The sequence below is a fragment of the Clarias gariepinus genome, chromosome 6, assembly GCF_024256425.1.
Source record: "Clarias gariepinus isolate MV-2021 ecotype Netherlands chromosome 6, CGAR_prim_01v2, whole genome shotgun sequence".
Classification (NCBI taxonomy): Eukaryota; Metazoa; Chordata; class Actinopteri; order Siluriformes; family Clariidae; genus Clarias; species Clarias gariepinus.
In genome coordinates this window covers 12,168,186-12,183,765 of record NC_071105.1, presented here as the reverse complement: position 1 = coordinate 12,183,765, position 15,580 = coordinate 12,168,186, and the positions used below count along the sequence as shown (strand labels likewise).

The following is a 15,580-nucleotide window of genomic DNA, read 5'->3' as shown; positions in this document are numbered from 1 at the left end:
ACATGCTAAAATCAGCCCCTGCTGTGGAAAAAACACTACCTGTCATTTTATATCAGCTAAAACCCAGTCTGATAATAGAGAGCAATTTCACCAACTGTGAAGTGAAAGGTGTGCTGTAACATGAGAGGATCTCTTGGTTCTTTTCATATCATTGCTGCATTTTTGAATGACAGTGTAATTTTTATGTTGAGTCTGCACCTTGTGAACGCTGTACTTTAAAAATCAGGGTCGTTAATGCATCAACCACAGGCTCACAATATTGACAGTATACCATCTAAGTGAAGAAGACCACAGGTTCTCTGGTCACATTAGGCATGAATAAAAAAAAATAAAATATTACCTGTACCTGCGCTAATAGCGCTGTCATTGAGAGCCCCCCCCCCATGTTAAGCTCATTCTCACCTGCTGTTGCTCCTATCTGCTCCTAATGAGAGCAGCATGGCTTCATTTGCACATTGTCTTTTGTACTTGTGAAAAAGGGGCCTGGGTGGTCACAGCTCTTTTCCCCTGGTGATCTATTTTTTTCGGACTGCACCGAATTAAAATATGAGGTAAGCATTTTAAAAGCGTCCGTCCACCCTTGCAGCTCGTTCCACTTTCACTGGCCCTGGGAAGCATTCTGCTGGAAAAGCACCTTTACCACACATTTCTTTGTATCCTGCTTGAATGTGCAGCACTGGCTGGAGCTTAACAGCTATTCATTTTTAGTCCCTGTGCTATTTCTTTGTTCCGGACAGCCGGCAATTACACAAATGAAATGGATTGGAAAAAAAGCATGCATGCCACAGGAAGCAGGATTTCCAGACAACTAAGCCCTGCACAAGGTTCCTAATTAAAACAAATGTATGCAGATAAGAACCTAGACAGAAAGCTCAGCTTGGAGACTTATTGGAAGCTTAAGCGTCTCAGTATGCAGGATGCCGTGATCAATGAATCTTCCATTTGCACTCAAGTGCACCTGGGTAAGGTTACCTATTGGAAACAACAGTGTCCAGTCACTCACAAACTCACTCTGCAGCAAACTGGAGCTCGGCAATGAGACGACCAGGCGTTCGCAAGTGTTTTGTGTGATAATATAAAAGTTCTGTCTGGAAAGTTTCTTCTGGACCCCTCTCAGTCTTGCATTCCCTTTGAGTGTGTTGTCTTTCAGTCATTTGCACTCGTTAAGCACTTATCTTTGGCCTTCTAGTATTCTGCAACTGTAATACAATAGCGGGTGGGTGTTTTACAATGACCAGGGCAGGCAGGGTCAGGGTAAGATACTTATTAACACCTTTAGTGTAGTAAGACAAAGGTTTTTATTTTTTGGTTTAAGGCTGTAAGTTATTAAAACTTAATATTAAGCTTGTGAGACATGGGATCCATAGACATTAATGGGATGGTCTCACAGTTTCAGGGTGCCCTATGATCAGGTTAATGTCTATGTGACAAGTTGCACTATTTCCCCCCAAAAACATCTTCCTAAGTGGATTGGTTGGACTATTGGATATTACCTTTAGTTTTCCCTGATAGTGTGCATGGTACTCTGCCATGAACATATTTATTTTGTTGATATGTTGTTTAATCCATCCATGCATACCATATTACAGTACATATGATAACAATCGATATGATAGCAATACTTCGGATTTATTCTTGGCATGGTACATATGGTATGCCATTATAACAGTAATGCATTCTTACCACAATACTGTATATCACCACATTTAACTATAGAGTCATCTGAATTTATGCTTACTTCCACAGCTGCTTTGGCGCGCTCAAACTCCTCTTCGAGGGACTGGTTTCTGGATAGGAGTCCACCACCCCACCTCTGGTCTCTGCCCCCTCGGCCCTGTCTCACACACACACACACACACACACAACAAGCAGACAGCACGAGTTAGTAAGCATGAGATAAGAAAAAAAAACTCTGGCCTTGCAGAGCTCTGATGCATTAACAGCTCACATTCACACCCCTCTCAAACACTCTGCTGTCTTCCTCCGACATCCTTTCATCAGCCACTCGACTTGGACTAGCCCTGAACTGACATGCTGACATGCCGCATTCAGTAAATGGACATTTGCACATTTTCTCGCTGAGCATGTATAAAGATTGCATAGTTTTATCATTACTTTGATAAAAAAAAAAAAAAAAGCCATGACATTTCTCAGAAGCACATGGGTAGGCATGCTACATGTAAAGCAAAGGAACTAATTTCATATAAAAAACAGTACACAAAATGTTGCAGTAGCTTGTGGAAATCCCTAATATAACCTACAGCCTAAAAATAAAGATTATATAAAATCCATGTGTCTAACTGCTGTACAGCTTTGTAAAATCAACCATTTTAATCCATTTACAGTATATCTTTTTATTTTTCTCAATGATATATATATATACTGAAATTAATAATGAAAGGAATTAACTTGCTAGTGCATGCATTAGCTACTTCTAGCAAAAGGAATCAGCTTGCTAATACAGTGCATGTGGTAGCAGGCTGATTACCTTTATGTTCAATTTGAGCATCAGTTACTCTGTTTGTCCTCAACTCTTCTAGCCTTCTAAAAAGTTTCTAAAACGAAAAGTTGTGGTACAAAAATGATATCTTGGCAAGCATTTCCCATTGTGTGATTATAGTGCATAACAAATACCCAATGTGACCCAGTCTGTGAAAACTCAGCTAAAGTAATTTTTTAGTGATGCACTGCTTTCATGTGTAGAATGAGTTTATCTAGAAAACAGTGAATCCAAAAAAAAAAAAAAAAAAGACTTAGCAGTGTTTTCACTGATTGGGTCATATACATTATATAAGACCATCAAGTCTTTTTTAACACTGACAGTTGACATAAACAACACTGATTGCCATCTATACACCAATAAACTGGCGACAGGATAACAGGACCTCAAAGCTCACACATGCCCACGTGGACCAAAGGCAAATCCCGTCTTGTCTGATCCTACAAAAAAAGCCAGTACAGCACAAATTGTAGAAAAAGGTAAATGCTAGCCATGATAGAAAGGTATCAGAACACCCAGAGCATGTTATCCAGCTAAGTTCAGGGCCCAGCAGGCAAAGAGCTCTCAGCGCCGCCCTCCCAGCCTCCGAGCTCCCCAGATGCCAGTCCAATCAAGCTCCCTTGGATGCACTGTACAAACAAGTCTGATTTAAGGAGGGCCCACCCCTCAACTTACAGCCCATAAAGGATGTACCTGGTGACATACACCACAGCACCCTGGGGAGCCACACCCCGAGGGCTAGACGTGCCCTGTTGGCAAAAGGGGAACCCAAAACCTAGGAGGTCTTAATGCTAATGGTTTTTAATGTTATGGATGGTAGGCGTACTGTATATATTTCAAACCTGATTTTTTTTTTGCACTTAATTTTGCTTATGGCTGGACACACCTGCTTGGGAAAATGCAACAGCCAAAACACAGTATAAGTGCTGATTTTATGTATATTTTTATGTTATACATACAATACAGAAAATGTTTGTGCCAAAGAAGTTAGTTCTGAAGCTAGTTCTGAAGTAACATAGAAATGACTAATCTTGCTTTCCTAAAAATGTCAAATTGCTAAGTTCAGCCATTTTGGAGAGATGATTTTATATGCGCCCCCAAAATGGGCTTCTCTCTGCGTTATACTGCCACTTTCAAACATAAATAATTAAAAAAGCAAATTATTCATATTTCTTTGAGTATTGATATTAAAATAAGTGTAAGCTTCTAAAAGCACATGACCTGTAAAAAAATGTTGCTTAAATTAAAGCATTCCGTGCAAAATTAAGGATTTTTCCCCAAAAAAATCTGTAGTGTCCGTAACCAGGTCATGTTGCAATATCTTAATTTTTTTTTTTACATTTTATAATAAATTTTTTTTCAGGTTTATGTCTTTTCATGTGACATCTAAATTGCCCAGGTTTTATCTTAATGACAATTAAATTCACTGAAACTGTACTGTAGGTTCGCACCAATACATGTTTTGGCCAAAAGCAACTGCTAAGAGAATAAAGACACATTCAAGCTCAGAATAAGCGAAATATCTAGAAATAGGCTCAATCACCTCAGAAATATTAATTAAATTTGCCTATATTTAAATATTTTACATACTAAGACATTTTTTTCGGTGTGGACCCCTTTCAATATTAAATGGAACCCCTTCCTATCAAAAAGCAGACCTTTGCTACCTGAATTCAATCTTCTGGATAACTAAGTTTCACCGAACAAAGAGCACAGGAGGGGGTGTTTTGGAGCTGCCTCACTGGACATTCATCAATTGCCAGGGTTAAAGTATTAAATAGATTTCAGGAAGTTATAATGGAGGTTTCTGAGCAGACAATCAGTCCTGCTTTAGTGTGCTGTAACCCTAGCCTGTGTCTTGATGACTAATGTGCTCCATCAAACTCTGAGTCAGAGCAACAATTACCCTAAACATTGCCCTTTCCATTTTTGTGGCCCCTCATTGTTAAGAACCCAATCAAGCAAGACTTACACTGATGTGAGCAAGTATTGTGCAAAACGGGCCCTTGACTTCTACTTATTGCTATTTTTATATGACTGAAATAATGAAGAGCAGATATGCAAACATTTTGGTACTTAGTTTTCTCGGTCGCCTTTTGAGTAAGAAATTGACCGTTATGTGCTGTCGTACCATGCGCCTAAATGAGCACTTTATATGCATTGTGACATTATTCAAAGCATGACTCTTACCTCATACTTATGTATGAAGGGGGTGAGGGGTGCGTTATGCTGTGAAGTCATAATAACTATGCCCTACTCCCTCTACAGGCTCCGCCCTATCGAGTGACTCTTAGTAGGGTTCGAAAAAATGCACTTGAGTTAAAGCCAATAGTTTGTTGTCAAATATTTACTGATGAATTGAAGAAAAATCTTCACAATTTAAAAATCAGCAGATGGATTAAGGGATGGTTTCTCAGTGCTGGTCCTGAAGTCTTTACCATAGACATTTTGCTGTTCAATATGCTAACAACTAATAATCCTGAACATATAATAACCAACAACCAAAATCTTCAACTGCTTCACTTGCTGGTTGTTGGCTGGTGTTGTACCGCTTATGAAAAGCAAACCTGGCAACCCCGCTCTTATTGTGCTGTAAGAATAAAGCTATTCAGCTCTTATGAAAAAAAAAAGCTGCAGGAAAATTGCAGATTAATTTACACATTATACTCTGGCCTTATTCTATTTTAAGCTACTGTTACAGCTTTTCAGTTTCAGTCTTGTAGTAATAACTGTTCATGTTATCACTTCCCAAATTCAGTTTTATTTTAATTTAAACTGTACTTCTTTGGAATATTTTGATGATTTAAAATCTGTTTTTTTTTTTTGACAAATATTTTAACAACTCAATGGATGAACCTTTTCACTAGATGCCTTTTAACCGTGTGCCTCAAGCATAATGCAATTAATAGGCCATCCTATGTGCAGGAATGAGATACAGCCTTAGTAAATTGCATTTACCCTAATTAATTTCCGATGAGTGCATACTGCAGTTGCATCAAGTTGTGTTTTGAATAACATCATATTATTCGGTTTCATTCTTGTACGAAATTCTGTGTATCATATGTGTATCTACCAAATTACATTTCTGATTCTGTAATATATCATTGGCCTATGCCAGCTTTATAAGTGCTTGTTAAAAGTCAGTGGTTTATTATGCTATAATAAAAATTGCCAGTCCTAAATTTTCAACTCATTGTGTTCCTTACATTCATTTATCCTTGCCTTTGCAATCTCATGCTTTCTGGAGCTTCATTAAAATGCGACCTGTAGTTCACTTGCTGTAGTGGACACCTTATACTGTAGTAAACACAGGAAGACGTTCCTGAATAATTTATGGGCTATCAATCCAACAACAGATGCTGTAGCAACGAGAAAAGCAGCCCAGCAGACCTGCATGCTCCAACGAAGACACAAACATATAACATTTGTAGCCTGAACCAACCCCCCCCCCCCCCAAAAAAAAAATAAATAAATAAATAAAAATTAAATAAATAAAAACCCTGGATGCAAAGTGTTAGTTAAATTAATCAGGCTTTTTCAGGTGATGCTGACATGACATAATCCTTTTTTACTTAATAATAAAACAAACAAACAAAAAAAAACAATGTGGCAATGCTTTTGGCATAGCATGGTGCAAATGCAAATACCGGTCAGCATGTCATACAAAAAATGCATAGAGAGTCTTACATGTCTTCCACTAACATACTGCTTGTTGAGCTGTAATGACAGAATTCTACGAGTTAGCAGACAATTAACCAGCACATAAATTTGCATGGGTTAACAGGATAAAAAAAAAATTAAATAAAAAAACGTTAAATTGTCATGGGGTTTGGCATAAAATTTAAATGCAGTACTGTACAAATGTCTTAGGCACCCCGTGTGTTTTTTTTTAGTACAAACTTTTGATTTACACTAAATACTGTGATCTCTAGGCCAGAAAAGAAAGGTAGCATATTATGTAAAAGACCACATTTCAGACAAAACGTGTTTTCTGGGATGCATGAAAAGTGAAGCACATGTGACAAAGTCCCCAGAAGGACTGTGGCTGGTTCTGAATGATGTACATAAGACTATGTTTTAGGCAAAGCTTAATCATACCAGTTATTCAATTCAATTAAATTCCATTTTATTTGTAATAGCGCTTTTAACAGTTGTCATTGTCGCAAAGCAGGTTTACACAATCAAAAGAATTATTTAAGTTTGTATGGAATGTGTATGAATCAAAATGGTCAGATAGTCCCTGGTCAGAAAGTTATTGACTTTGTTTTATGAATTTAACGTAGATTTTCTTTTTGAAAGACGACCTTGCTCTACAGCAGTTACTTGCATGTGCCTAAGACGTTTTCCCAGTACTCTATTTCTGACAAAGAAGTCTGTAGTCAAACATACGAGGCATGTTCGATTCTAACCCGAGACTTCAGAATAACAGAACATACTGTACAGTACACTGCACGGCCAAAAAAAAAAGTTACCATCTGGATTTAATTAAGCAAATAGGTAAAGGCCTTCCACTAGATAATTACTGCAGTGATCGATATGTTTCAACAAGTTATTTAATCCCAACTCATGCATGAGTAATTTCTCATTTTTTTAATACCATGTCAGAAGATATATCCTGTGCTTGTGGCAAAGATGTCAGATGTAGTGTTTGTTTAAAGTTTCATTCAGTAGGATAATTTTTTTGTCCTGCACCAAGCAAAGATAACAACTAAGGACACTGCTGAAGCTACAAAAATTTGGTTGAGAACTGTCCGACATATTATTAAAACCTGAACCATCGGCTTTGTGGAATTTATGTTGTTTGGAATTTTCATGGCTATTTAATAGTGAAAGTAAGAACATTTCCCTGAACGCAATGTGAAGACAACTTAAGGAATTACAACGATACTGCAGTGGATCCCTTAAAAAAGCATTTACATGAGTATGTATGAGTGAGGATAACCGTAAAAAAAAAAAATGCTAATTCTGCAAAAGAACATAAAGAATGGACTGTACAGCAAGGGAAAAAGGGCATGTGGTCTGATTTACCCTGTTCCAGAGTGATGGGTGCATCGAGGTACTGTAAAAGGAGAGGGGGATGATGTAATGCACACACTACTCCTAGTGTCTACTGTACAAGCCTGTGGGGGCAGTATTATAAATTGCCATTGCTTTATTTTGTTAGGTCTAAAGTCATCACTGTTACTGTATGTGCCCAAAACATGAGGTCATCTACCTGAATATACAACCAGGTTTTTCCATCAATTGATTTTTTCTTCACTGATAGCACTGGCATATTCCAAGATCGTGCCAGGATTCATTCACTCACTCATTGGTTATACCAGTTTATCCTGCATTCAGGGTTGTGGGGGGGATGAGGCAGGGTACACCCTGGACAGGGTCCCAAGCCATTGCAGGGTACACACACATACACTCATTCACACACTACGGGCAATCTGGGAGCGCCAATTAGCCTAATCTGCATGTTTTTGGACTGTGGGAGGAAACCGAAGTACCTGGAGGAAACCCACCAAGCATGGGGTTAGAACACAAACTCTATGCACACAGATAGGGAATAAAGCCTGCCTGGGAAGTGAATCCAGACCCTGGTGTTACAAAGGGGGCACTGCTAAGCCCCTGTGCCACCCTGCCAGGATTTATCAAATTCAAATTGTGATGTCTCATGGTTCAGGCAGCCTGAGCCATCATATTTAATATACGGATTTGCCACCACAGAGTCCAGTCCTAAACCCCATTGAGAATCTTTAGGATGTGTAGTTATGAGAGTAAAAACCTTATTTCTCATATTATCCCTGCTACACTAATGCATTTATCTTAGAGTTTAACTTAACTAGTGCTTGGATACCATCAAGATAGAAAGTTTTCTTAGTACACCAGAGACATGATTGTACATCCTTGCATTCCAGGTCAAAAACGTTGCTTTATCACACTGCAGATTAGCTATCTTCTCTGCTGGTGACTCAACGTGCACTCACCTTCTGGAAAGGCAGGTTTGAATCTCTTCTGCAAGCTAGCAAAAAATTGTGTGTTGATTTTCTAGGATCATGCATTCTATTCACTGAATATTCACAGGAATGACTGCAGTGAACATTTAAAACATTTGCACCAATCAAATATATTACTGCAGTTAGGAGTCTCATCAGCCTACCAGGCCTTGAAGTCTGAAATTTTTTTTTATCGGTTTTATGAATTCATTATTCTGCTCATGAGATGAAAGTCCAGGTTTGACTTAAATACCACTCATTTATACATTTAGTTGCAGAGGTTATTGATACATTTCTAAGGGGTTTTTTGTTTATGGTTCATACTTAGAGAAAAAAAATCTTTACAGCCCCACAGCACCTAATTTTGTGCTATTAGCTCAAAATGTGTCTCATCTTTTCCAATTATTTTATTATGGATTTTGGCTTTGCTACCCACCTTTGTTCATTGATCTAAACTGAATTAGTGCATGCAGAGAAATACTGGAGCTTCGGTTTTAGGAAATGATGGTGCAGAGGTCATGTTTTCACCATGTAGAAAATAAAAGCGCTTACTTGAGTGGAAGGGGATGTCTCTGCCTCAGTCTTGTAATTTATTTCTAATGAGTTCTTGGTGGCTGCATCAGGTTGCGTTTTGCTGTCAGTAGACCTTTGGGTGTATCATAAGGGACAAAAGCAATAAGACAGTGCTTATAGTGATGCTTGCCTTAGTTTGATAGGTCCCTATAGAAACATTTCACCTACTGTTTTTAGAACATATGGTAGGGAAGAGGTTTACCAAGCAAAATCCCCAGAATTTTTAGATGATCGCCTTTTGTCTAGCTTCCATTTCCTGCTACCGGTTCTCTCCGGATGAGGATTGAGTTCCTCCCACTTCTCCAGCGGCGAAGGAACACCTGCTGCCAAAATTCAACCAGATACATTTCAGATAAAGATCTAGCAAGTGATTTATTTAAAGGTTTCATACACTCACATTTAATTTTCCCTTGGCCTAGATACCTGAATCTAAAGAATCTTTCACAGGTGTACGAGAGCAGGGTTTTTTCTGTTCAACATCCACTTGTATCAGCTCGGTTTCATCTGCTTTCTTTCTATGAGGCGTGCTCTTGCTGGACATAGGACTCTTCCTGTCTTTACTGTTTCTCCTCTCTCCAGGCTCACTCAGGTCCAGCAGGTCCAGAGAAGACGACAGCACTGGGAACAGAAGACACGAATATGTGTATATATATATATATCTTCCAAGAGTTTAGTATGACCTCATTTTTTCATCACCCCAAATAGCATACCACAGTTTCCCTCCCAAAATTAGCAGCACTGTAATATGATGGGAAAGGAACTGCGGCTGCACTGGAGAACAAAAACTAATTAAAATGTCTAATCTTAGGAACAACTCACTTTTTTTTATATTATGTACTGGATGATGCAAACACAACACAACCACAATCAAAACAACAGCTTATTTATATCAAAAGCATGTTTTCAGCATGTGTTTGTTAATAAGTATTAGCATAGGTACTAATAGTATACATGTACTAATAGTATACAGGTTTCGCCAACATAGCCCGAGGATGAGACTTACATACTGCAGCAGTAAGAAGTAGCAAGAAGTGTTTGTACCATGTGACTGTTGAAATGAACAAACAAAAATTATGACATTCCCTGTTAGCTGCAATGCCTCTGGGCACCTACAGTGTATGAGGGCCAGTATAATTAAAAAAACAAAACATGTGAATGTGACAGCCTGAGCGCTCAGAATTACATTATCTTTGATTTTATTTTGTTGCCTGCAGCAGAACAACAGTTTAATAGTCGATCTGTATCTTGATCATTAGAATTGATCAGTGTAGGGAAAGTTTAGTTTTTGATTTCTTTTGAAATACTCAATAATGCTTCAAATTCCAGACTTTATATACAGTTCATTTACCGATCAGCCATAATATTAGAACCATTAACATTAATATTACCTAGGGTTTGGTTCTCTGTAATGGACAGTACCCTGCCTCATGCCCTAAGTCTCCTGGGATAGGCTCCAGGCCGCCCATGACCCCTAAACACAGGATACAGCTGTATAGACAATGACGACAACGATTAGGGTTTAGTTCTCCTTGTGCCACCTTGACCCTGACCTCTTGGGGTGTAAGTCCACATGGCCTGTGAAGGTGTGCTAAGGTGTATAGCACCAGAGCATTGGCAGTGGACCCTTTGGATGCTATGCGGACAGGGCCATGGAGAGATTTCCGTGAATCAGACTAGTTTGTCCAGGGCATCCCATGGATGCTTGATCTGATTGGGATCTGAGGAGTCTGGTGGCCAAGTTGGCGGCCTTCTGGGCCCTAGGTGATCTGGTGCCTTTATGTTGAGAGCAGCATTAGCTTTTTTTTTTTTAAAGGATGTTATGGCTGATCATGTCTCAGTTATCCAATTTTCACTATTGTTAACAGTCTGACACACCTCTCAAGATGCTTTACGCTTATAACAGATGTTACTACTGTTCAGCAGGTCACACTCAAAGCCAACAGTTAGTGTAGACACGCACTCACGAATCATTTTATTAGGAACAACTGTACATTCACGCAGTTATCCAATCAGCCAATCATGTAGCAGCAGTGTAATACATACAACAATGCAGATACAAGTCCAAAGCTTCAGTTACAGTAATGCTCATATCAAACATCTTTAAAGAGCAGATGTACTGTAACATTGTTTGTATTAAAAATAGATGATGAGCATAAGTGTAACCAATCTCACAGTAAAAAATATGACACCTTTTCTCTTCTTTCTTCCTTTTTTGGAAAAATGTCTTAATTACTTGTCTTAATTACTTAAATAAATGCCTTAATTACTTAATTACAATTACTTCTTGCCTTCTATTATGAGTGACATCTCAGCAAAATAAGTTATTTGGACATTTAATTTTAGTGAATACTTAAGTTAATAGTTTTAAAGCACTTGAAAATATTCCTAATTCCAACAAGAGTGAATATATGCTATGGATTTTCAAAGAGAAAAGAATGTGGCATTCTTGTATATTAATGTAATAGGGAGGTTGTGATTTACAACCAGTGTTGAACAAATCTTCCCACCATCTTTATACCAGAGTTACATGGAGCTGATATTACTCAATGCAGAGTCTTTCCAAATTGCCTTTAACTCATTCAAATATATAATATTCTAATTTTACTTGTTAAACTGGTTAATCATAGGCTGAATAGGCCTGGACCAATGTTCTCTACTGCAGACTTTTATTACCTTATAGTCAGCAGAAGACTGTCAATGGGGGTAATAATACAAAGCAGGAAATTACTACAGATCTTTACTTGTACACCCATTCTCATCAATCTTAGTAAAAATCAGTGGCACAGCTAATATAAGGATGGGAGAACTCTGTACATGAGTACCAACCCCCATTCAAATGACTGACTCAAGCAAATGTAAATTATGGGCTACCGTATACTTCTAGCTACAACTGTATGAACCTTTTGATGAATATCTGTTATCACCCAAATGAGGATGGGTTCCCTGTTGAGTCTGGTTCCTCTCAAGGTTTCTTCTTATTGCCATCTCAGGGGGTTTTCTTTCTTGCCACTGTCACCTTCATCCTCGGCTTGCTCATCAAAGACAATCTCATTATTATCTAGATGCATTTTTCTTACACAAACACACTTCCATAAACTTTCTTTTGAGATTTTCTTTTCATTTTTGTGAAGCTGCTTTGAGACAATGACCATAGTTAAAAGCGCTATATAAATAAAATTTAATTGAATGTTTCAATTTTGTTTTAAAATGTTTCTATTTTGATTTTGCATGATGGTTTCTTATATTCTACACATTTCCGTTGGACTACCTGCTGATAACAGTGCCAGTAGGTTAATCCTCCTTGTTCTGTGTACACTGCTAAACTCAGATCATATTGCAAAGCTTCAACTTTCATGCTAATATCACTGCTAGCCCATTTCGCACCTTGGTATAACTGCTGAACTATAAATCCAGTGTTTTCAGTCTCCCCTACTTCTACATTTATATGGCTTTGCTGAAAAAAATATAGGCAAGTGAGAACAGTCTTGAAGTACAAGGCACACAAATGTATTTCCCAAATGTATTGTAGAATCAATGCAGAAAACAAAATTGATGTTTTCTGTTTGGTGATCTTGTCCCTAAGCCACCTTCACCCACCCAAGTAATAAAAAAATAACCTTCCTTTGTGACGCATATTTTAAATTACATGATATTACCATGGCAGCTGTTTTTGTAATAACATTCAGAAGACACTAGAGATTGAGAATATTAATTGTTACCCAAGGAGAAATAAAATGGCCATGACTGAGGTTTTACTTAATTAAGCAGATGCGACCAGATGTTTAGCTGTTGAGAAATCCTGCTTTCATTCTCGGGGAAGCTTTCCTCAAGAGAGTAAATCACACTTTCATATAATACATCAGTATCACCTTGGGGTTACTGAAATAACTGTAAGGGAGTTAGTAAAAAAAAAAAAAAAAAAACGACTTTAAGAAAACATGATACATGATGCAATTTTGCCTTGAAATAAAAAATGAAAAGCTGTTTTATAATTAGAGAATAAATCACACAAAGATCAATAGGCTGCTTCTGACATTTCTCTCTTAATAAGCATTTTGTGCTTTTTAGGGAGAACTAAGTGCCACCACAAAATCATTTGTTTGAAGTAAGCACCACCCAGTTTTTATCTCAGAGTAACAGACTGCTGTTTTATTGCAAACAGAAGGATCTTGCAAATGAAAAGTGGAGGCATTTAGAACCCTAATAGAGGCATTTCCAAATATATACACAATTTGTGACTAACAGCAAAGGGTCTCCTCAGTGGGTGTACATGTCTTAAGCGTCTTGTGGTAGATAAAAGCCAACGCACGAATGCAGATCGTTAGCCTTTTTGTGTACTTAAAATAATGAGTTTGTCTAAAAGTAAGAGCACTCGTATTTGTAGTGTTGATTTTCATATAGCCATGTTTTAGTAGCACTCTGAGTGTTCACTGGTATAACGTAGTAAACATCTGTCTCAGAGGAATTATGAAATATTTGCACTGTTCCACTGTAGATTCTAATTCAAACATAATTGGTCGCACTCAGCAATATACAGTATAATGTGGGGGGAAACGACGGTGTGACAATAAAACAGAATTTACATAAACAATAATTTTCTTTTATACAAATAAAAAAAGGAAAGATATTAAAATATAATATAAAAAAATTTAAAGATAGATTGCAGCACCAGTATAGACAATATTAGAATTAAAGTGCAGTTTTACATTAGTAAAAATAATAGTGATTAAATCTAGAAATTTTAATGCATTACTATTTTTTATGCAAATTACTCATATGACAACGTTTGACCCAAATGGCATCCCATAATCACAGTGTGGATACCTGGTTGTGTGCAGTAATGGCCCAGATAAGAAGATGACTGAGAAAACATCACCAGGTATGCTGAATGGAAGGCTCTATTATAAAAACTTCTAGATGGATATGTGAATAAACCCAAAATTGTGTACTTAAGCTACTGTACCTTCAAGGGGAAGTTTTATTTTTTACAAGAATAAAGTACATTAAATGTAATATATGGTAGTGGTGGTTAAGGTGGCTAAGGTTCTAGGTTGTTGATTTTTGGATCTGAGGATCAGGGTTTGAGCCCCGCCATTGATGGGTTGCTACACCCTATAAGACATTACAGTCCCATTTGAGAGGCTTTGATTTAACATGTGTTAAATGTTAATGTTTAAGATATAATAAAACTGAATAATCTGTTTCTGTAACCAGTTTGTCATGCATTTCTTATTTCCAACATTGCACGTTTATAATACAAGTAAATCTAAATATTTTAAGTTTGTCAATGACTGTGATTAACTAGATTCATTTTTTAAATTGATTTACAGCACTATTAAACATGCAATGCAATGCAATGCTGTGCAACATCGGGCTGAGGTACAGTAGTTGCAGTTAAATTGCTAAAATACTGTATATAATAAATATTTAGAAATATTTTAGAACATTTTTAAAATTGTATATATGAATTACGAATAACAATCAATAATAAATAATAATAATAAACAATCAATAAAAAATCAATTCGAAGCAGAATGTCCCTCTGTATGGTGGCTCCACTAGGAGTGGAGGGTGCGTATTCTAGTTGGTGCTCATACACATTTAGAGTGATGGTGGGTGCTAGACATCTTTCGAGAGAGAGAGAGGTCAGCTTTTCGATTACCTGCTGTGTTAGAGGTCACAGGGCGGGCAGCTCCATCACACTTGGTCTCGCACAAGAAGTCATCGATGGAGGGACTTAGCAATGGGCGGCTCTCTTGTTGTTCACTCACCAGCTGGAAAAAAAAAAAAAAACAAGTGCAATATTTCACTGAACATAGACAGTGCAAACACATTCTGATTTGTTAGGTCTATTCCAACTCTGGTTCATTTACAGATAATTCCTCCAATTCCCCAGCATGACGTGACTCAATCCTTTTTCTGTGTAATGTACAGTAGGCTTTTCCTGGTTCCTTGAAGGCCACGTTAGAACAGTCATATCTAATTATTCAGCTGACAGGGTGAAAATGAAATAACACACTATAACAATAACTGTATGATAGATTTGGCATTTCAGTACAGATGTGTAAAGTTTATTTAATTAAGATGACGTCCCCCAGCTTTTCGTCACAGCTTTCGTCTTACAAGTAAGTACGATTTTGAAAGGTTGTCTGGCCTTCAGGGAGTCCAGTATCAAAGAACTGAAAAAACACATCAATCATCATCCAGCTCTCATGGTGCTCGCTTAGTCATGTTAGATTAACCCAGTGAAAAGAATTTGTGAGTGCACTGCAGGCATCTTCTACTGTAAATGGCTCTGCATCGGCAAGATAGACAAATCTATAAAGCACTGAATAAAAATTTTTCTCTTTTCTCTTTCTATTTTTCTATGTATCTGCTGATGATATGCTAGAAATGTTTTCAATTAAACGTAAATCCTTCAGCTGATGGACTGCAGTGTAAATGTTTGCTACCTTTTTACAGCAGTGTAGTCAGTGGCGACACTATAATATTAAATCATTTAATGAAATGTTAAGAATATTTG

At 37.5% G+C, this 15,580-nt stretch overlaps 1 protein-coding gene across 4 annotated transcripts in view; it reads right to left on the bottom strand.

Annotated features, from left to right (window-relative positions):
• pex5la (peroxisomal biogenesis factor 5-like a) overlaps positions 1-15,580 on the bottom strand; it is an 84,811-nt gene that overhangs the window by 18,619 nt on the left and 50,612 nt on the right. For 2 of the 4 annotated variants that reach the window (XM_053497586.1, XM_053497589.1), the window contains 6 exons: positions 14,720-14,831; positions 9,481-9,675; positions 9,260-9,380; positions 9,037-9,130; positions 6,188-6,217; positions 1,739-1,834 (listed from right to left, as the gene is read on the bottom strand). In XM_053497586.1, the coding sequence (XP_053353561.1) occupies positions 1,739-1,834; positions 6,188-6,217; positions 9,037-9,130; positions 9,260-9,380; positions 9,481-9,675; positions 14,720-14,831 (648 nt within the window). The remainder of the gene's footprint in view (positions 1-1,738; positions 1,835-6,187; positions 6,218-9,036; positions 9,131-9,259; positions 9,381-9,480; positions 9,676-14,719; positions 14,832-15,580) is intronic. The other 2 variants (XM_053497587.1, XM_053497588.1) reach the window with 2 other exon arrangements.